Source organism: Trichoderma breve, chromosome 2 (genome assembly GCF_028502605.1).
Source record: "Trichoderma breve strain T069 chromosome 2, whole genome shotgun sequence".
Classification (NCBI taxonomy): Eukaryota; Fungi; Ascomycota; class Sordariomycetes; order Hypocreales; family Hypocreaceae; genus Trichoderma; species Trichoderma breve.
In genome coordinates, this window is record NC_079233.1 from 5,989,835 (window position 1) to 6,010,770 (window position 20,936).

At 52.9% G+C, this 20,936-nt stretch overlaps 7 protein-coding genes across 7 annotated transcripts; 3 read left to right on the top strand and 4 right to left on the bottom strand.

Moving 5' to 3' along the window:
- Positions 1 to 2,773: 2,773 nt before the first annotated feature.
- T069G_04020 (uncharacterized protein) lies at positions 2,774 to 4,216 on the top strand (the record flags this gene model as incomplete). Its single annotated transcript, XM_056171230.1, has 1 exon — positions 2,774 to 4,216. The coding sequence occupies one exon, from the start codon at positions 2,774 to 2,776 to the stop codon at positions 4,214 to 4,216; it is 1,443 nt and encodes a 480-aa protein (XP_056032122.1).
- Positions 4,217 to 4,809: 593 nt separating this feature from the next.
- Positions 4,810 to 5,501, top strand: T069G_04021 (ribosomal l22e protein family domain-containing protein; the record flags this gene model as incomplete). The annotated part of the gene is made up of 4 exons (XM_056171231.1): positions 4,810 to 4,824; positions 4,991 to 5,026; positions 5,102 to 5,298; positions 5,375 to 5,501. 4 exons carry the CDS (start codon positions 4,810 to 4,812, stop codon positions 5,499 to 5,501), a joined length of 375 nt encoding a protein of 124 aa, XP_056032123.1.
- A 474-nt stretch (positions 5,502 to 5,975) lies between these two features.
- T069G_04022 (mitochondrial carrier protein domain-containing protein) lies at positions 5,976 to 7,082 on the bottom strand (the record flags this gene model as incomplete). The annotated part of the gene is made up of 2 exons (XM_056171232.1): positions 5,976 to 6,892; positions 6,950 to 7,082. The coding sequence occupies 2 exons, from the start codon at positions 7,080 to 7,082 to the stop codon at positions 5,976 to 5,978; spliced, it is 1,050 nt and encodes a 349-aa protein (XP_056032124.1).
- Positions 7,083 to 8,688: 1,606 nt separating this feature from the next.
- On the bottom strand, positions 8,689 to 13,830 carry T069G_04023 (uncharacterized protein; the record flags this gene model as incomplete). Its single annotated transcript, XM_056171233.1, has 2 exons — positions 8,689 to 8,741; positions 8,805 to 13,830. The coding sequence occupies 2 exons, from the start codon at positions 13,828 to 13,830 to the stop codon at positions 8,689 to 8,691; spliced, it is 5,079 nt and encodes a 1,692-aa protein (XP_056032125.1).
- A 3,653-nt stretch (positions 13,831 to 17,483) lies between these two features.
- T069G_04024 (uncharacterized protein) lies at positions 17,484 to 17,909 on the bottom strand (the record flags this gene model as incomplete). Its single annotated transcript, XM_056171234.1, has 1 exon — positions 17,484 to 17,909. The coding sequence occupies one exon, from the start codon at positions 17,907 to 17,909 to the stop codon at positions 17,484 to 17,486; it is 426 nt and encodes a 141-aa protein (XP_056032126.1).
- Positions 17,910 to 19,021: 1,112 nt separating this feature from the next.
- T069G_04025 (transcription factor TFIIH complex subunit tfb5 domain-containing protein) lies at positions 19,022 to 19,379 on the top strand (the record flags this gene model as incomplete). Its single annotated transcript, XM_056171235.1, has 3 exons — positions 19,022 to 19,040; positions 19,105 to 19,253; positions 19,332 to 19,379. 3 exons carry the CDS (start codon positions 19,022 to 19,024, stop codon positions 19,377 to 19,379), a joined length of 216 nt encoding a protein of 71 aa, XP_056032127.1.
- Positions 19,380 to 19,571: 192 nt separating this feature from the next.
- T069G_04026 (enoyl-CoA hydratase/isomerase domain-containing protein) lies at positions 19,572 to 20,542 on the bottom strand (the record flags this gene model as incomplete). Its single annotated transcript, XM_056171236.1, has 2 exons — positions 19,572 to 20,065; positions 20,158 to 20,542. The coding sequence occupies 2 exons, from the start codon at positions 20,540 to 20,542 to the stop codon at positions 19,572 to 19,574; spliced, it is 879 nt and encodes a 292-aa protein (XP_056032128.1).
- Positions 20,543 to 20,936: the final 394 nt, after the last annotated feature.

The following is a 20,936-nucleotide window of genomic DNA, read 5'->3' on the forward strand; positions in this document are numbered from 1 at the left end:
AAGCGAATCTACCCCTGAGGAGCACGTTGCGGTGGCCGAGACCGAGAGTGATGTTCAGAAGAGTGTTGCTGAGCCTGAGCCCGCCACCGAATCCGAGGTCGCCGCCACTGAGTCTGAGGCTGCTACTGAGTCTGAAGTTGCTGCTCACCCCGAGGTTGTTGCCAAGTCTGAGGTCGCTACTGAGTCTGAAGCTGCCACCGAATCCGAAGTTGCTGCTCACCCTGAAGTCGCTACTGAGTCTGAGGTTGCTACGGACTCCGAGGTTGCTGCCCACCCCGAGGTCGCTGCCGAATCTGAAGTGGCTACCGAATCTGAGGTCGCCAAGTCTGAGCCCGTTGCTGAGTCTGAAGTAGCCACCGAGTCTGAGATTGCTAAGTCTGAGCCTGTTGCCGAGTCTGAAATTGCTGCGGAATCTGAGGTCGCTGCTCACCCCGAGGTCACGGCCGAGTCCGAAGTAGCCACCGAATCCGAGATCGCCAAGTCTGAGCCTGTTGCAGAGTCTGAAGTGGCCACCGAGTCTGAGGTCGCCAAGTCCGAAGTCGATGCTCACCCTGATGTTGTCGCTGAGTCCGAGGTCGCCAAGTCTGAGCCTGTTACCGAGTCTGAAGTAGCCACCGAGCCTGAGGTCGCTAAATCCGAGGTTGCTGCTCACCCTGAGGCTGTTGTTGAGTCTGAGGTTGCCGCGGAATCTGAGGTTGCTGCTCACCCTGAGGTTGTCGCTGAGTCCGAAGTAGCCACCGAGTCTGAGGTCTCCAAACCCGAGGTTGTTGCTGAGTCTGAGGTCGCTGAGGAGCACAAGCCAACTGAGTCCGTTGTTGAGTCCGTTGTTCCTGAACCTGTGGACGAGGAGTTCGAAATTATTGCCCCAGCTGAGGTTGAAAAGGAGATCGTCCACGAGGCTGATAGCAAAGAACCATCAGAAGTCCAGACCACTTCAGAGCTAACGGAAGACTCCAAGGCTCCTCATGACGAAGAACTCACAAAGGAAATTCCTAAGGAAGTCGAGGTTATCGAGGCCCCTGTTGCGGTGCCAGCTGAAGCTGAGGAACACTCTACGGCTTCCGTTGTTGAAGAGGTGCCTGCTGAAGTCACCCCCGTCATTCCGGCAGTTGAAACAGAGCCTGCGCCTGTTGTTGCAGAGAGCGAAAAGGCAATTGTGCCAGAGCCAGTGGAGGAGGTCGTGCAGCCTGTAGCTGCTGAGGTGGAGGCGCCCAAGGACGTTGAGGAAGAGGAGATCAAGGACACTATCGGTCCTATTTCAGTTGAGAAGAACGTGGTAGAGAAAGTCAGGAAAGGTGAGGAGCAGCATTCATTACATGATACCCCTGTTGATATTTCGGGACGGTTTGGTGACTCCACATCGGGTGAGGAGTCGAAGGACCACGGCGTTTTGGCGTTGAAATCGGAAGACATTTCGGAGATTCAGAGTCGGTCCTTGGGAGAGGAGGAGAAAGAAGATGCCAAGAAAGGCGATCTTGAAGAGGCTGAGACACCAGCAGTCGAAGTGCCTGCTGTTTCTACCAAACCTGATGTGGAGGCCGTCTCTGAGCCGCTGCCTTCTCACGAAAAGGAAGAGGAGTCAGACAAGATTGCTCTCATCGCTGGGGCTGCCGCGGTTACCACAGCTGCTACTGCTGCTGTGGCGACTGCTGCTGTCATTCACCAAGAGTCTGACGACTCGAAGCGTGATATCTCGGCCGCAACTGAAGAAGGTGGGCTAAAGGGACCTGCTCAGGAGCCAGTTGCTCCCGCAGCGCCCGAAACCGAGGTGACTAAACGTGATGTGGAAGACAAAACCCCTAAACAAGAAGAAGCAGAGAGAGAGATTGTCCTCCCCGCGGAGGTTACGAAGCCCATTGAGGAGCCCGTTGCAGCCCGAGAAGCTGAGCCTTCAACGTCCAAGGCGCCAGTTGATGCGAAGGACACTGTGCCGACTCCCCAGGAAATCCCATCACATCAACCATCCAGCGAAGAGGCAACAACTTCAAAGACAGTGACAGCAATAGAACTCGATCAGGCAAGTAAAGAGATCACGAAAAGGGCGAAGCCTATTAAAGAGAACAAAAACTTACAGGATGTAGCCCAAGTCGACTATTCTGGAGGCACTGACAGCCTGGCTTTTGGCGCCGTTCGCATGGCTGACCCAACTCTTTGGAAAGAAGAGGGCGGACGAGTAAACGCATTCACCACGCCCGGATTGAGCCGTAGCATCGACAGGGAAGTGCTCGATGGACCTCGGTTTGCCGCAAAAGGTGGAGTGGTCGCTCAATCCGACGATGGATTCCAGGCAGGGGCTGTGATGAAGAGAGAGATGATGCCATTCCGTGGATTGGATCGAAATGCGGTCCCTTTGGAAGTCGCTGCCGCAACAAGCCATTATGTGCCCCCTTTACGATACCCTGCTCTTAACGCCGACGGTCACTACTCCTCGAGGTGGACGAACATGGCCTCCCCAGGCCCCTTGGTCTCTCCCTTTGAATATGAAGAAATGGTTCAACAAGATACTCCGCCTCCGCTGTCTCTTTCCGTGTTATTGGATGATGAGTTCAGAGTGCCGACTCCCGCCGCTGTGGTTCCTGAAAGGGCGACGACTGACAGGCTGAGGACTCGACTGCTGCGTCACAAGCATCAGATTCTACTTCACGACGCTGATGACGCAGCCGCCGCTGCTGTGGTCACTAACACCATCGCAGAGGCACCTAGGCCTGTCGCCCGTCTTTCGCTCACAGGCCTCCGCAACGGCGGGGACCTTCCTCATCTGGACCATCATCAGATGAAGTTGGATTCGGAGGAACTTCAGTCTCTAGCCGTCCCTACTACACGCAGGAGTATTAGTGATGATGAGGAAGATCTTCGTAAATCCATTGCTGACATTTTCACAGAGGATAGATCTAAGGAGCACATTTCCTCGAGTAGTGACCGGGAACGACACCGCAAGTATCGTCATTCTCGCCATTCTTCCCATTCCAGCCGGAATCGTGGTGAGGAAGAGGGCAGAGAATACAGAGAGTATAGAGAGAACAGAGAGAGCAAACATCGCTCATACGAATCCCAGGGGTCAAACTACCGCCGCTCTATTCCTGACAGTGGTAGTTCTCGTCCTGGTTCTGGGTCGTCCAAGTTAGATACGCCACCACGAACTCCTCGGCGGCGCCACAGCGGCGTTGTAGGCGAGGTTCCTGTGTCCTCCAGCCGGAGATATAGAACTCCAGAAGAGCAGGAGGCTCATGAACAACGTGAACAACGCAGAGCTCAGCGTCGTGCTGCCCGAGAGGCTGAGCGAATCGACAAACAAGAAGCGCCCGAGGCGGTCAACGAAGGGTATGAAGGACACGAGCGGTATGAGCAGCCTCAACGCTATGATGAGCGTCGTGAACGACGTGAGCACAACGAACACCGAGAACAACGTGACCATCGTGAACGCAATGAACGCTCTGACCGCCGTGACCGTTATGAACGTCCCGAACGCACTCAGCGCACTGAGCGTTTTGATCGGCCCGAGCGTTTCGAACAGCCTGAACCGCTCACCGACCGTGAAGTAATGGACGAGGGCTATGGCCGACCTGAGAAATATGATCGGCGTGAACGACATGAACGGCGAGAGCGCCGCGAACGCCGTGAGCGCCGTGAGCTCTACGAAAAGAACCTGGACCCTCAGCCCGAGCCCTTTCCGGCTGTTGACGAGTTCCAAGATCCCGCACCGCCTCCGGCCCCTATCCCCGCTCCCCCAGAGCGTAAGGGCAAAGAGGTGGGCTTTGACTTGCCGCCTGAAGAGATCAAGCGCCATCGTGGTCGCTCGTTCCGTCAACGTTCAGGCAACTCCGGCTTTGACTACCCACGGGGGTCACAGTCTCCCGAAAAGAAATTCTTCGACATGAAGAATGCTCAGGGGGTGCTTCGCAAGTCATCCTCGCCGCCACCTCCAGATCAATTCATCTACGTGCCAGCTCGGGATTCTTCTCTTCCCGAGGAGATGCGGCCCAGAACACGCGACCGGGACGTTCCCCGGATCCGTGATCGCCGGCTGTCTGAGGTCACGTATGATAGACCTCGTGGGGGCCATTTCGGGGACTCTCCTAGGCAATCGGCGCCGCTCGACGAGGGCGACGATTCTGCTCGGCGAGCCCGTCATGAACGCAGGCGGATGAGGGAGGCTAGGGAGCAGGAGAAGAAGTCGGGAGGACTCAAGGGGGTATTCAAGAGACTGTTTAATTGACTGGTAGACGATTGGGGCACATGGCAAATATGGCAGCGATGGAAAAGGAGCGCTCTTTTATTCGAACGACTTAATGAATCATGCGTGTATGGCTCATCTATTCTTCTTCATAGTTCTTTCCTGGCCATTAGGCTGGTTTATGCTAGTTATGTTCGCTTACGGTTAAATGAAGCAATTTGACATTGTGACTTTGATATCAATGACTATGAGATTTGTGCGTCAACTACGTATATTCGACTTACATGATATAGCAAGATGATGAAAATCTACCCCCTATGCAGCTCATGATCTTGACGGGGAGGCTGAAGCGTCAAGGCTGTTGGACGTCGAGGAGATCACATGACTTTGGAGCTCCCAGCATGAACCAGAGCAAGGCGCTTTGTTTCGGAGCCTCGGTGCTAGTTGATCCGCCCCAGCCCTAATTCGGCAGCGCATTTTTGCAAAGAGCCCACCGAAATTGGGCTAAAAAATTCACGAGGGAAAAAAAAAGTTCGGTTCTATCATCACTCCACACCTCCCGAACAAATACCAAAGGCGCAGGATTTGACCTCTTTGCGTTCTTCACGTCCACTCAACACCACCAATTATCAACAATGGCTCCTATCACTGTATGTACCACGTGAAAATGACATTTCGAATTCGCTTTGCTGTAGGCAGACAATTGCCCTCTTCTCTTTCTCTGTCTTAGGGAAGAGAGGTGAGGGGAGGGTGGTTGCGCTGCCGACGAGAAACCGACAAAAAGCAGTAGGCTGATGTGTAAATGTCATGATATAGAAGAAGGCGGGCAAGGCCCAGAAGCAGACCAAGAAGGTGAGTTAAAAAAAAACACAACGTTCCCTGAAGTTGAAGAGGAGATGGGGGGTTTGCTAACATTGGACGTATTAGTTCATCATCAACGCTTCGCAGCCTGCTAGCGACAAGATCTTCGACGTCTCTGCCTTTGAGAAGTTCCTCCAGGACCACATCAAGGTTGACGGCCGCACCAACAACCTGGGCGATAACGTCGCCATCCAGTCGTCTGGTGATGGCAAGATCGAGGTCATTGCCCACAACGAGCTCTCTGGCCGCTACCTCAAGTACCTGTACGAACAACCTTCAACCCTCCCTCCTATTGTTCTTTCAAGCATGCAGTTATACTAAACGTTTTCGTGAAAACAGGACCAAGAAGTTCCTCAAGAAGCAGCAGCTCCGTGACTGGCTCCGTGTCGTCTCCACCTCCCGTGGTGTCTACGAGCTCAAGTTCTTCAACGTCGTCAACGATGACGCCGATGAGGATGACGAGTAAATTCGCCTTCTTGGAATAAATAAAGGAAAGCCATATGGGAAATGAAGAATGGTTGTGGGAGAATAGCAACTTGAAGCGACCCTGGACCCCTTTGTGATGAAGGATATAGAACCACGTGCGGCTCTTTGTTGAAAGGGTCGTCGTCAGCGTGTTGGGATCTCTGAAAAGGAGAGACCTGGTTTTTGGGTTGCTCTAGTCTAGTCAATTGAAACAAGAAGCGACCATTTTGAGTGGACCTACCTACATCAAGATTTCTCTCCCTTGTCCTTTGAACATTATCATGTGAATGCCAACGTTGTCTGTTATTATATAGTATTTAAGCGATTTATACTCGACGTAGTCAATTTATGATGCGCTATCAGATTGCCATGTCTACATAATGCATGTGTATATATGCTTCCATCATCTGCTAGTTCCATACAGCAGCGAGGTATCATCAATAACATAAAGAAAAGAAAAGAAAAGCACCCCCCTTCAAGGCAACGTCCTCATAACACCCTCAAAGGCCACCAAGGCCATGGCATTCGCCGGGAAAGCCCGCAAGAAACACGGCAAGAATCCTCTCCAGTATCCCCTCCACCCAGACTCTCTATAAACAGCCACAGCAGCATCCCTCCATTTAGGGAAGCGTCTCTCACCATCTCCCAAGCCTCCACCAAGGGGATCCGTCATGATGCGCTGCTTAACGAGATCGCTCGGGTAACTCGTCAACCAAAACACCTGAGCGCTCAACCCACCGGCCCAGAAATTGATAGCCGGGTTGCTCAGGTTGGCGTTCTTGCGAAGAGCTCGTGAGAGCATATCGTAGCTGCCCCACCAGAAGAAGAAGAAGCCACGGAAGAGTAACGTGGCGGACAGACCGTGGTAGATGCCGCGGATGCCGTGATGTGCGTAGATCTTGCGGATGCAGTCGAGAGGCCCCGAGTACAGACGCTCAGCCTTGCGGGCAGCATACTGGATCTGCAGCCGGGCTTTCACATGCTCAACGGGAGCAGCGATGAAGCTGACGGTAGAACCAGCCATGATACCTGCAATACCATGACCCAGCGGCGGAAGATACGAAGGCTCTGACGATGATGATGTTCGTGAAGACGAAGACAACACCTTCATCAGACTCCCAAACCCAAGCCCTGTCGCCCCCGATCCCGCCCCGGGCGTCCACGACTCAGCTCCGAACACGTGCTGCGCCATCAGCCGCCTGTAGACGTTGAGCGAGCCCAGCATCACCGAGTCCATAAACATCCACCCGACCAGCGGCGGCGTCGCGCCCTTGTACAGGCCCGTGACGCCCTCATTGCGCATCGTCTGCAGGACGCACTGCAGCGGGCCGCTGAAGCGCGATGCCTGTGTCGTTTGGAGGCGGACCTTGACTGTGTCAAAGGGGTGGCCGACTGTTTTATTTTGAATTAGTATGGAAGCAATTCATGAGTTATAAAAGAAGAACATACCAGTCAGCTTTGCGATTCCGCTAAAGACTCCCGCGACAAAGCCCTTGTAGTCGCGCTTGGCCGATGTCGCAGGCTTCTGATTCTGATTCTGCTGCACCGCGACGGGCGGCGAAGAAGCTACGGCTTCCGCCATTTGCAGCCTCTAATCTAAGCTCTATAAGAACGCTTCATAAACTCAAATGGAAGCGAGTGAAAAATGAATGGAGAAATGAGAGAGAGAAAAAGGGCAGTGTATAAAAGTTGCTGTTTTGCTAGTGGAGTTTTTGGGGTGGGATGAAGATGAGTCCGGATCTCGCAGGTATTAGTAAAACGAAAGTCCGGCTCTTGGGTTCAAGTACCGATACGCCCACACTCTCTCCAAAGAACAACTAATCTCAATGACCAAAATATGAATCCTTTACAATTCCTTTATCAAAAAGAAAGAAATAAATAAATTCACAATGATATTAAAAAAGGAGGAAAAAACCCCGGAACCACTTCCGCAGTCAAAAGATAAGACAGCGAATAAAACTAGACTGAATCATCCCGTGGGGGAGAAGGTGGGGAAAATCTCTGGTAAGCCTGTCATACACGATCCCGACGATACAGTCAGTCAGTTTTCCCGGCTGCTCTATTTTAGCGGGCTGAGAGGTTTCACGTAAGGCGGGCGTGAGACATGGACAGGACAGTAAGACACAACACAAAAGAACGGTCAACAAGGCGCATTAATTAGCCTCTAGTTTGAAAAGAAAAAGGAAAGGAGAATTAAGGAGAAAAGAAAAGAAAAGAAAAGAAAAGAAAAGAAAAGAAAGCAGCATCGTCTTCTCCTTGCATAACGCTAGAACTGAGACAACATGCTGACACAGTCTCACAGCGTGTCGTAATTTCATATCGGACACCACTTAAACTCGGACACACATTCACACATTCACACACATCAACCAATAAGTCAAGCATAGAAATCCCTCCATGCCAATCGTGCTTCATTCACATCACCAAACAAACGCACTAAACTACGCCCAGCTAAACTTGCCATCACACAGAAGCAAAGACCGAGAAAGCTTCCATCTCATCGTCCGTATCTTCAAATGCCAGCGATGCATCGTCCAGATCAAGACCAGCGCAGAATAATGCCCCTCGCTTCGCTCTAGAATCAAAATGTTCATGTCATGTCGTCGTCAAGAATGAAGAATCAAAAATACAAAAACTCATAGGGTGGCTTGGGGGGGATAAAGCAAACAACAACAAACGGAGCTGGCCAAAACACAGCTCACGCGCAGATATAGTCTCTCGCAAAGCAAACAAAAAACCCTCGAAATCCATTGCGTCCTTCGTGTCCCATATATCCTTCCTATCACCGAAGCGATTCCATAACATTATGTAGTATTCCCCACAAGTTGCCTTGCATGTCTAGCCCTCTCCAACCTCTCCTTGCTTTTCCACTCGCAGTAGCGTGTGGTGAGTTGTCTTTGGGCTAGGCAAGGTAAACCCTCCCCTTCGTCCACACCCTTTCCCCCCTTTGCTTTTTTTCGAGTCATTTTCTATTTGTTTCTTGTCCTTTTCGGGTAAAACGGAAATGATCATTTTTACGGGTATTGTGTAGTGTGGCACATACAGAGAGCCAAGTGCAAAAGGGGTGGAAAAGAGAAAAAGAAAAAATCAAAGCCAAAAATATTCAATGCTCATCCCCCTTTTCTTTCATTTGTATCATCGAATTGTGAAGCAACAGGCCGAGGACCGAAACAACGGCACGATTTCACCTAAAACGTATCCGTTTCTTGGGTGTTCTGGCTTGTCATACTGCCGAATGTGTCTGCAACTCAAGCAAGTCAGTAAGCAAAAAAGTAATGAGTACCATGGTTTCATCACAACGTACCTCTCTTTCTCCGCCTGTCCTCTCGGGCTGTGTCGTCATCTGGATTCTTGGGTGTCATTGCTCTGGGACCACTAGGCCTGCGTGATGGCACGCCAAGGGCAGCGTTCAAGTTCTTGTTCTCCGGCTTGGGGCTCATGCTATTGTATTGGCTAGAGTGTGTGCCGGTGCCGCTTGCGTAGCCGCTTTCGTAGCTCTGAGGGCCCATGGGGCTGCCCTTTTGCAGATTCGAAACTCGCGTAGATCTGGGCGGCGTCTGCTGAGATGAGTTGATGGGCTCCTTGGGTGGCCGAGCCGGACCAGTGTTTTGCTGCTGAGGAGGAGCGGCAGGCCAGTAATCTCCGCCCTCGTTACCGTAGCGCCCAGCAGCGGTGCCATTGAGGCGGTTAAGGCTGTTCATAGAGCCCGCCCAGTCAGCGGACCGGGGCGTCGCTGGGGCATCAAAGTCTTGAGCAGAATGCTCCAGGGCGGTTCGGAAGCGCTCCGTCTGTCCTGTTCTGGGCTGAGGGTGCATCAAGTTGAGCGAGTTGCGGTGAGCCTTGTATTTGGGATCCTCTGGCGTAGCAAAGGTCGGCACAATGGGTGCTGACGATTCGTGAATCTCGTGGGGCGGAGCAAGGCGTCCTCCCTCAGGTAGATACCCGGAGTGGAGTCTGTCATCGCCATACGTATCGAGAGGATAGAGATCATCGCGCGAAGCCATGCTGGACCCTGATCGGGACTGCAGCACATCGTCCTCGCCATCCTTCTTGGGGTTTCCACGCAGTGCCTTGCTCACGGTAGATGCCGTCGTTCCAGACCAGCGGGAGATCTTGGGGAACCAGCTCTTGCTTCCCGACTTGCCTTTCCTTCCCTTGTCGCTACGAGGCGTGTTATCAGCGCTGTGCGGCTGGTCATAGCCCTGGTCAGAGACCGGTGCCGCACCATCTGTTGGGAGCGATCCGGCACGATGCACTTCACGGTCCATGGGGCTCATCGGAGGGATGATTTGAGTTCGCTCTGCTGTCGGAGTAGGATGATCATACTCGTACTCATCCTCGTGCTCGGGTACTGTGTCGATGCGATGATCCGAGAACTTGCGCTGCCCCTGCGATTGGCTGCCATGGCTCGTGGTTGAGTTGCCTTCGGGCTCATAGCCTTTGTCGTGCTCATACTGCCCCTCTGGCTGGAGATTGTCAAATGACTGTCCCGCTCCGCTGGTAGAGACCCTGGCGGAGATGGGCTGCGCCGTCTGTGTCTTGAGAACGTCCACCTCTCCGAGGAGCTGCATCAGCATGTCCTCGATGCGAGTGAGATCGTTGGTGCCCTTGGCGCTAAGGCCTTGGAGGGCTCGTTTCCATAGAGCCTTCTTCTTGACAGTGACGTCGTCCATGGTGGTGCCACCGATGGAGCCACTCTGCACAGAACGGGGGCCGGGGTAAGGTCGAGGCCCGTTGATGGCCTTCTGAAGCTTGTCAGTGTTTTCGGAATTAGCAAAGATGACGTCGTCTCCAGTGTCCTGAACCAGCTCCTTTAGATCGCGGAACGAGTTGCGCATCTCAATCGCAGCGTTCATGAGCAACGCGACAATCTCCGTGTCGCGGGCACTTCGCTGTGCATCACGAACCATGAGGTGTTGCATCAAGGCAACAATGTCCTTGTTTTCGATACGCTCGATGCCGCCGCCTGTAGAGGCATCATAGAATGGCGAGGCCATGCCTTGAGACATGCCACTGAGAGTGCGGTTGTTATCTTGAGATCCGTAGAAGGGGTCTCCACCAGCCATGTAGTTTGATGGACCAGCCATTTGGATTGCCTTGCCCTTGGGTTCGACATCTGGCGTTCGGTTGGGGCCGTTGGACATGTATCCCTCATCGTACTTGAAACCCGGGCTGCCAGTGCTAAAACCGAGACCACGAGAGCCAAGCAGGTGGTCGTTGAGCGCCGGGTTCGCAACCGGGCTGGCATCTTCGTACGGGTTCGTGAGCAGAGTATCGCGCTTCCGCTCAGCTGATGTTCTCCGCCACTCGTCCTCCTGGCTTGGCTCCCTACTAAGGCGGGCAGCATCGTCAAGATGAGCATCTCGCATTTCCTCATCGGACTGGGATTTGGGAATAACCTGTCCATATTCCGTAGGAGTGGCCTTGCCAGACCACATACCAGGAGCAATCTCATCTTGCAGGATTGACGGGTTGGTCTGTAAATCATCATCAATGTAGCCAACCTCAGGGATAGGATGATCTTGGTCAGGAACACTGCTGGCTTCCATTGGGGGAGCGGCTTCGTAGTCAAGCCTGTCCAGGCTATGCGTGGGGGTGTTTCGCGGCTTCCAGCCCTCCATCGCGCGCTCCTTGAATGACTTGTTGCGGAATACTCCGGCCGGCTCAAAGTCGCCCTCGGCAGCATCCTCAACAGTGGCTTGTTTTCTCTCCTGGGCCGCCTTAAGAGCGGCGGCGGCAGCACCAACGGCACCCGCGGTGATGGCAGCCTCGGATGAGGTGGGGGATTGGCGGTACTTGGTGCGAGGCACCTTGCGTCCATTCTCATCAAGCTCATACTCCATGTAGTCATGCGATTGACCAGGAGTTGCCTGTCGGTCATCGTCGTACTCTTGGCGGTTCATGCCAGAATACTTGTCTGGGCTCACACCACGGCTGCTCTGGAGCTTGGATCGCTCATCGTAAGAGAGGTTGGAATCTCCAGCGCCGCTGTATACGCCCGTCAAGACGGATTGATCAAGCATCGACTCACCAATCAATGAGGCCACGGCAGACTCGGCCGCAATGACAGGGTGAATGATGTTAGGGTTAGCAGCAATGCCGCGGACAGGCTTTCCTGCAGCCGTCTGTCCGACCTGGGAATCTTCCGAGTAGATAGTATTCCCACCGGCTGCCGATGACGCAAGATCAAATTCCCTGCTCCTCAAGTTACTCGGGACAGACTCAAGCGACTGCAATGAGCCGCGAGACTTGATGGACGAATAGTTTTCGCCTCTGGAGTTCCTATTCGGCGTCTCCCCATCAACCTCTGTGAAACCAGATACGCTGGGGATCGGGCTAAGGCCACGCGCGCCAGCCTGATATGGGACGTATTTCAGAGGAGGGGGAACATCCTGTGTGCTGTAGTAGGCATCTTCGTATCCGTCATCTGGGTATTCGCCCTGGTCAACATCACGAGGGTTGCCCTCGTAATTGTCATAGTGAACGGGGATCTTGTTGCCAAACTCATCCGTCTCATATTCAATGGACTGGTTATACTCCTTCTTACCACGTGGTAGAGCAGTCAAGTCGCCGTGCGATACATTGGCGTGGCTCCTGCCAAGTGCTTGGTCAACGTTTGTGGGTGTTCTGGAGGGGGTTGGCGTGGACGACGGCGAGGCCATCTCCCGTTGCTGGCTTCCCAAAGGAGCAATTTCTTCAGTGGCTGACATTGGTCCATCGGATTCGGCAGACAAGATTGAAGTTCGTGTCATCTCCGACGGATTAATCTCGCTCATGAGCGGCATTGGCGGCGCGGGCGGCGGCTCTTCCTCATCGTCATATTCTTCCGCATATCGTTCACGGCCTAGGCTTTGGCTTCTCGCTCTAGACTCTGTTCTCCTTCTGCGTCTCTCGCGATGCCTCTTCTCGCCAGCCTCTGAATGATCATCTGTTCCGCTGGACAATGCTTTAGCTGCTGCCGCGCCAGTGGCGCCAGCGAGCGCGGCCTTGGCCAGGTTACCACTTCTCTTTGGCGTGTTGCCGTCATCGTGGAGACGGTAATCTGCCTCAATGGAATCCAGGCTGGGGCTGTGCAAGTCGTCGTAGTCGTGACGAGCCTCACGATTCCGTCTTTCTTTGGGCTTAGAATTCTCCTTGAGGGCGTCCTTGTCTCTTGTCGATTCGGGTCTCTGACTTGCAGACCGCCTGCGGTCTACTGTAATGTCCTCTCTTGAGGCAGAAGTGCCTGTGGAAGTAAAGGAGGCACGTCGTTCTCGGCCTTCCCGTTTGCTTTGCTCTCGCTTGAGGGCACTCAATTCTGGCAAAATTAATCTCCGAATGGCATCTTCGACGGTTTCTAGTAGCTTGGGGTTGTTGATTGAAGATTTCGAAACTCCGGAGCGCATGGAGCGGGTGTCCATGGAGCGATGGCTTGGGGCCAGGTTTGACGACAGGACACTTGAATCGGCGGCAGGAATTTGAGGTACGTGTGACTCCGAATGGCGACTTCGACTGGAGCGACGCCGCGAGGAGGTGTATGGCTCCTCGGTGGGAAGCTCGCTAATGCTCCGACTCTTTGATCGCCGCTTTCGCTCCTTGTCCTTGGGTTTATCCGATGAAGATTTGGAAGAACGATCTTTGGATCGAGTTTTGGTAGCCCGGGTATCATCCAAAGTTTCGTCCAGGTGCTCACCCGAGCCTAGATCCCCTCCAGGTCCGGAGCCATCCAAGAAGCTGTCTGTGGCGATGGCAGAAATCTCCGATCCATTGGCCGGGGGGTAAGATTCTCTCTCACTAGTCGGAATAAGAGGACTGGCAGGACGGCGACGTCGCTGCGGCTGCTGTTTCTCCTGTGTGATCTCTATGTCGATGGGATTCCGTGAGACGGTAGACTCTTCAGTGGCCGAAGCATACGACGTCACGCTATGACCGTCGGCGTCAACCCCAGGTACCTCAAGCTCACGCGACGGGATCCCATCTTCCAGAGGGATGCGTCGAGTCAGCGAAGTTTTGCGGGAAGTTTTCGTCTCCGTCACTTTGATGCTATGATCCCTTTTGCCCCTTTTGGAGGAGGAGGGGGTAAGCCGCACTCGTACGCTGGGCTTGCGGCTGGTCGAGCTCCCCGTTCTGCTGCCTTCGAAATACTCAATCAGCACAGACGTCTGAGAGCGCTGATGGCTTCGATAGCCGCGGCTGCTGATTGTGCCTGTAGGGCCATCATCTTGTAGCGAGTAGCCCGATTTCTCATCGCCAAGCTTGGAGATGTCGGCGGTCAGCTCCGTGGGAGTGGTCGTCTCGTCGGTCTCGGTCGGCGCAGGCAATGGAAGGCTCTTCCTACTAACGGTGCTCATCTTGGGTACGGGGGCAAATCGGTACCCTTGCCCTCTACTCGTTGCGCGACCAGTGGCGTAGATGAAGCAGGCGAGAGTCTCCCAAGGGCCGACTGCTATCGACTGGCAGAAGAAGAAGAGAGGGAATATTCAAGGTCGAGTAAGAGATTAAAACAGATAAATTTTATGCAGACATCCGGAACAAGGCCCAAAGCTACAGCGAAGAATAGGCAAGGTAGGGCGCCTTGAGAGCGACGTCAGTCAGACAAAGGGAACGACGAGATGATGAAGAGAAGGCAAAGTCGAATCTCCCACTCGACCACTCAAGATGGACCCGACACAGGGGGGGTTGGAGGAAACAAACTCACAGGAACCAAAGAGGAGAAAGCGGAATCGGGGAGGGCAGGGCAGTTAGTTGTACCAGGTGGCGAAGCTCAGGCTCAGGCACCGAAAAGGAAGAGGGCCCAGAGCGGTAAAGAGGCTGTCGCTCACAAACGACAGCCAGGACAGCCAGGAGAACGCTGCAGAGTCAGGGGAGTTGCTGCAGGGCCAGGCTGTGAGCTGTAGGTACTGAACGGGTAATGTACAGGCAATGCGGCGGGTGTCGAGTCCAGTATGTACAGCTGAGGGATTGGGCTCTGTGGATGGCTGTCGGTGAGATGGAGATGGAGATGGAGATGGATGCAAATGCGCTTGGATGCGAAGATGTGGGGGAGCGAGAGGCAGCGTCTGGTCTGGCGCGGTCCGGGCAGGTCTGGCCTGGTGAGGCTCCCAAAAGAAGGTCTTGTCTTGTTCTCTTTGACCCCCCTTCTTTTTTTTGCGAGAGAGACGAGGGGGCGCAGGGCAAATGCGATGCGGGCGAAGGAAGAGGAGAGAGATGGTTGAGGCCTTGTTATTGTCCCGAAGCGGGCTGGGGCCTCTGCTTGATGAGTTGGCGCCGATGCGTGTCTGGTCCAATGGCGCTTGGGCCGGCAGGGGGGAGGGTGGTGCCGCTGGTGGTGCCGCTGGACGGGTGCTAGCTGAGCACTAAACTTGTCCCAGCAGGGCCTAGAGGGCCTGGAGAGACCTTCTAGCACAGGGCTCTCTGGCGTGGCACGAGCAGGGTACCTTAGCGGTACATGCACGGTTACAAGTCTATGTGGTAAGCTAACAGCTGAACAGAACATGGAAGAGATTTGCACCATCCACCAGCCACTCGATTTCTTCGTCCCTTTCTTGTCAGGTTCAAGTTGTTTCCACTCTCTGTCTGCCAGTCCGTAGCCCCTTGCGTCTGATAGGCGGGTGGCGCAGTGATGGAAATCAAACGCTGGAGACGAAAAAAGAGTGGAAGAGAGAAAGAAAAAAAAGGAAGAGGCTGGTGATACAGCGCCGTCATTTGCACGAGCCTGCGCTACCACACAGCCAGTCAGCGTGGGAAAAGGGGAGCTCAGAACTCGAATCGGAGCTGACGGCGGCCAAGGTAGTGACACTTGAACCTTGAAAGTTGTGGACATCCATGGATTGGATGCTTGAACGGTCTACCGAGACAGAACAACGCACGCACACACCCGCCTCGTCTGTGTCATGTCCGTTGACGCCCAACATCTGATACCGATTCCTGTGATTGATGCCCGCGCCTGTTTCTCGGGCCTCAGCTCCAGCTTATTCCCTCATCTGCATGCTCTAGTGCTTGCACGTCAAGGCACGCGGATGTCCCTCCCAGGTACCGCAGCTGTACTCAAGGCTTGGCCAGCCATCTCTTCTTCCCCAAGCCGCACCGCATCCACCCCCTGGCACATGGAACATGGAAAAGACAAAATAAGCGGGACCTTCAGAGTGGAAGCTCTGCAAAGTGACTAATGGATTAAGTTGGTTCTGTTTACTCTGTAGAAAGAAATCAATATCAAATCTCATCAAAGTAAATCTGAATGACTACATATACTCCGTACCAAGACCTCATAGATCTTGCAATAAGAAGAGCAAACAGAAACCCAAACTCTCATCGATAGCATCTTCCTTGCCAGGTGCTGTACTAAATAGGAATCATTTTGTCTTACTGGGCCATTTTGAAGTCCCGCTTATCTTTGTCCACCGCTTGATATCATTGACGAGCTCCAGACCCGCCCAAAACAATGATCCTAGACGGCTGATTTGATCAGAGCATCGGCCCAGCCGTCTCGTCTCTCGTTGATGCTGGCAGGGTAACCAAACCGCACTTTTGAACTGACAAGGGACAGGAACCAGAAAATCCCCATGGAAGGGCCAAAGTGGGAATTTCCTGTACCTACAGCAGGTGATGTGCATGGACTCAATGGATGCTTCATGCCGCAGCGCTTATTAGCTTACAGGTACACGCACGGAAATCTGGACTCGCACCCGCTCGATCGTGCTTCGAAACGTCAACTCCATCTTCGTGCATCGTCAGTTCGTCTTTCGTTACCGATTGCGCGCGTATCCATGTAGACACTGCCGGGCCCTGTCACTTCTCATCTGTTTTAAGTAGATGGATAGGGCTGAGCCGCGGGCCAACTTGTTAACGTCTGCGGCTCATGCTCACTGCCGAGAACTTTCATTCATTTACACTGGAACTGCCGTGACTATGTGACCTACTTAAAAGACCTCTGGTGCGGACTTGATATCACTTGATAAGATAACAGGGAGCCTTTTGTGGCCCATAACGCTGTCTAACACTCACAGATGGCCCCCAAGGTAGTTGATCTCCGATCCTGATGTTGTTTGGATGCATCCACTAGTAGTCTTCCCCCAAGCAAACATGACCTCTTACAATACAAGCTTTTTCTTTTTCCATCACGCTCCCTCGCACGCCAGGGACGTATGACTACTCGTACATGCCGTCCTTGGCAAACCGGCACATGCGTACCACTGTGCGAGTTCAATAATACAGGAATGATAAAGAAAAAAACGGTGGTCATCTGGATAGGTGCATTAACCCGTGACACCAGCTAGGCTCGTTTGTGTGTCTCATCCACTATCGCCTTCGGCAACGAGCAGATATCCTGTACGAGTTCCTCCGACACGAAGCTTGTGAAGCACGAACTAGAGCGACCTGAGGCAATCCCATTCAAGAGACAAAATAATTCTTTCTAGCTTTTTATACGAATGATCATTATCCATGTAGTTATCGGATGCATATCTAGTAATGTTGAACAAAACAGATACTCATAGGGATCAGATAAGTTGTTCGTCGCCCCAAGATGGCTTTCTACTATCCCGTGACTCGAATCTAAAGTGATATATGATACTAGAGAGATATAGCGATATTAGCCCTACTTCAACACTTAAACTTTGTGTGGTCGTTGGGGGTGTTATTAGATAGGCTGTCTTGCCAGCTCCATTATTATAGCCAAGGGGTCCATGTCTCGGATGAGGAGAAACTGAATCCTGATCAGACCACTCACCGGGAATTCTTTCCGAAAGACATCCTTTGAGTAGTTTCTCACTAATACTTGAAAGGCTAAAGAGTCGGGAAGATCCACAGATGTAACTCATCAATCATAAGGAAATAAGTGCTAAACATTGGTATCCGACATATTATCCAAGTACTCCGAAACGCATCTGCTTGCCATGAAACATAGAATCAACCCAAGACTCAAAATTCACACCATATACGCCTCGAATCCATATAAAGACAACTTCCAATTTACATCAGCCATGATCGCCCCCAAAAGCCTCCCTTACACGACCGTCCTCCTTGACTCAGTCGTGATCGCCGGAGGCGGCTCCGCGATATACTCTGGCGGCCTCCTCCCCTCCTCCAAGTCTCTCAGCTCCGTTGGCCTTCCAGCTCCCGCTGCGGCTTCAACTTCTTCTGTCGTGATGACCTTGAATTTATACGGAGGCGGCGCTTCTCCCAGCTCGTTGAGGCCTTCTGATGAGTGAAATCCGCCCCATGGATTGCGTCTGTAGTGCCGTGGGATGAACATGATGGTCCCATCCCGTGTGACCCATCGACCGCGAGCCCAGCCGTCTGCGGGGACGAGGCGGCGGCGACGACGTCGTATGTGGAAAAATAGGAATGCTGAGCAGACGACGAATATGGCCAGGAGAGGGATGATGACATAAGTCAAGGGCCGCGTCGATGTTGGCTGATCCGTACTCATGATGGCGGTGATGGGCTCGTCAGTACATGTGCGTGTAAATGCGCCTTGCGTCGATGGCCGGTCTCAAGATTGGGGGCTGTTCAAATGACTTCGTAAACGTGATATCGCTCAGTAGTGTAGAGCCGCGAACTCTACTATGAGACTTAAACAAGACAGACAAAAAAGAGGCTTATCCCAACGATGGACGTGATGGGACGCTGAAGACGACAGGCACAGCAAGCATGTAAGAGAGAGATATAATGTCGCCAAAGGTAGAAGAAGTAAAACACAATCCCGCTGGCCCTAGAAGTGACGGAACCCTTATGAATAAACTACATGTACTCGGGGCAACCTCTTTCGCAGACGTCACTCGCCCCCAACCCGCTTTCAGCGTCCCCGGAGCTCCCAATCCATCCGCGGGCCGGCCATGGAGGCACAAATGGTAAAATGCCATGAGCAGATCGTCGCAGAAAGACTGGGAGTGGCTTTCCACGGCCCCAGTTATCCGAGGTGGTGTGCCTGCCGGGAGCAGATAGAGACAAAATTAGTGGCATTACGTGTCTGTTTTGTCAGTTTTGGAGCAGTTTAGCCCCCCTCTTTATTAGTACATAGATCGAATGGTTGGGTGTCTGGGATGAAGATTATATTGCTTGGTTCCAGTCCAAAGTGCGGGGAGCGTGGACGGCAGAGTGATACCGAGGGGGGTGGCGCCGTGGGCTAGATGTGATGTGATTTGGAATACGATTACGGGCGCTGAAGACAAATGATTGTCCGCTTTGCTTCTATCATTCTTTATTCAATAACTACACACCTTATTATGTATAGGTATTGATTAATAAGTCCTTTCTGTTACTATATCGAATTCGATGACTCTCCACTCCCCAGTGACACCGGAGGCGCTGGCCCGGAACCGTCAAAGTTGAGGTCCACCCGCCCGCCTGCCGGACGCTAAAGCGACGGTCTGGAGCCCTGTAACTCAACCTTGAGGGCCTGTGGCCCAAGTCGAACCTGAGGCAGTCCTTCAAATCCACCACTGGACATCATCACTTTAGCGCAGCCTTGCATCTGTTCACATCCGCAAATCATCCATCAATACTCCGTACCGTCAACCAAATCACCACCAATTGCCCATCATGCCCCGTGCCATCAGAGGTACCCTTACACCCTCTCTCATTCTCTTCACGACACTCTCCGTTCATCACTAACGTGCGCCTAGGCGTCCTGATCGAGTGCGATCCTTCCATCAAGTCCATCATCGTCAATATCGACAGCGTGAACCACGACTTCATCATTGAGGACCTGGACGAGGAACGTGTCGTTGTCAAGGAGAATATGGTTCATCTTCTCAAACAGAAGCTCGAAGACGTACGTTAAAACACCTCTCGACACCCATTTCCTTGTCTTCAGGCTTGTTTGCTTTGGCTCACATGTTACCTTTCACAGCGCCTCAAGGAGAATCTTCCTCCCGTTGACGAGTCCGGTTCCGAGTAACCCACGCTTACCGCGTACCGACAAACCTCACGATCATCACCTATCCATACTAGAGCGCCGTTTTACCGATATAAAATGTTTGTTTCACTAGACAAAATTCGTGCATTACCAGGCGGTCTATTCTAGCCATTGTACATACCGCCACTACCTTAATATCCAAACAACGTTCCCAACCGCAGTCGGCCGAACACCTTACAACTTGGCAAACGTCGGCTTCTGCTTCTTCAACACACTCAATATCGCCGCAGGGAAATCCGCTCCCTGCAACGCCACTGAATTCCACAGCTGCGTATACCGCAGAGTGTCCACAGTGCTGTGATCTCTCGCGTGGTTCAACAGCTCCTTGGTGCCCTGCACTGCCACGGGGCTCTTCCCTGCGATATTAGCCGCAAGGTCAATGGCAACCTGCACCGTCTTCTCCTTGCCCTCGTGCACTTGGCTCACGAAACCCACTGCGAGGGCCTCCTGTGCAGAAAAGTCACGGGCCGTCAAGCACACGTCCTTGACCCAGGACGTAGATCCCACAATCTTGGGGAGACGGGCAAGCGTGCCAATGTCAGCAGCGAGGCCGATATCGACCTCCTTGACGGCAAAACGGGTGTTGGAGGCGCAAATGCGGATATCGGCGGTGCAGGAAATGTCGATGGCGAGGCCAAGGGCAATGCCGTGCATGGCGGCAATGACGGCTGTAGAATCACATGTTAGATAATACTTCCCAGATAGATTCAAATAACAAGCTCTTTTCCAAATTAAAAAGATAGAAAATTAATAAACTTACGCTTCTCGCACTTCTCCATGGCCCCGATAGAAGCCTGAAACTCCTCAATCTGCGCCCTCATGCCCTTGGCCTTCCTCGCCGGATCCTTCTGGTCCGACATGAGCGTCGAGTCCTGCGACGCCGACTGCACGTCCAGGCCAGCCGTGAAGGCCTTGTCGCCCGCTCCGCTCAGCACGACGGCGCGCACGTCGGCGTCGGCGCTCAGCTGCTGGAAAACGCGCCCAAACTCGAGCCACATGGCCTCGGAGAAGGCGTTGAGCTTGTCTGGGCGCTGGATCTGCACGTGCGCCACGAAGGGCTTGGGGGAGGTGACGGTGAAGAACTTGTAGGCGGAGTAGGCGGCGAGGGGGGATCCTGCCCCGGATGACGATGATGATGAGGCCATGTTGAGAGTTTGATGTGTTTTGATGTTTTGCGCTGGCTGTGGATTGTTTGGTGGGTGATATGGTAGATGAATGATCCAGAAGATGATTCAGTCGCGGATATAAGAAGTATTTTGGCGATTAGTAAACAGAAAAAAGTCACATAGAGTCAATGCCAACCCGGTTGGAGATGAGTTCAAAAGTACAAAGGAATCATGAAAGTTGTTGAGAGCATCTCGGCTTACTTGGCTACCTAGAACCTTGGTAGAGCATTGTCCTATCACAGTAACTCCAACCAAGCCGAGGCACAGCTCCAGAGTGGGGCCATCCCAATCGCCGAATCTGGGGAACGCGGCTTCTGATCATGGCATCCATCCTAACATATTCTCACAATCCGTTACATTTTATATCACAATG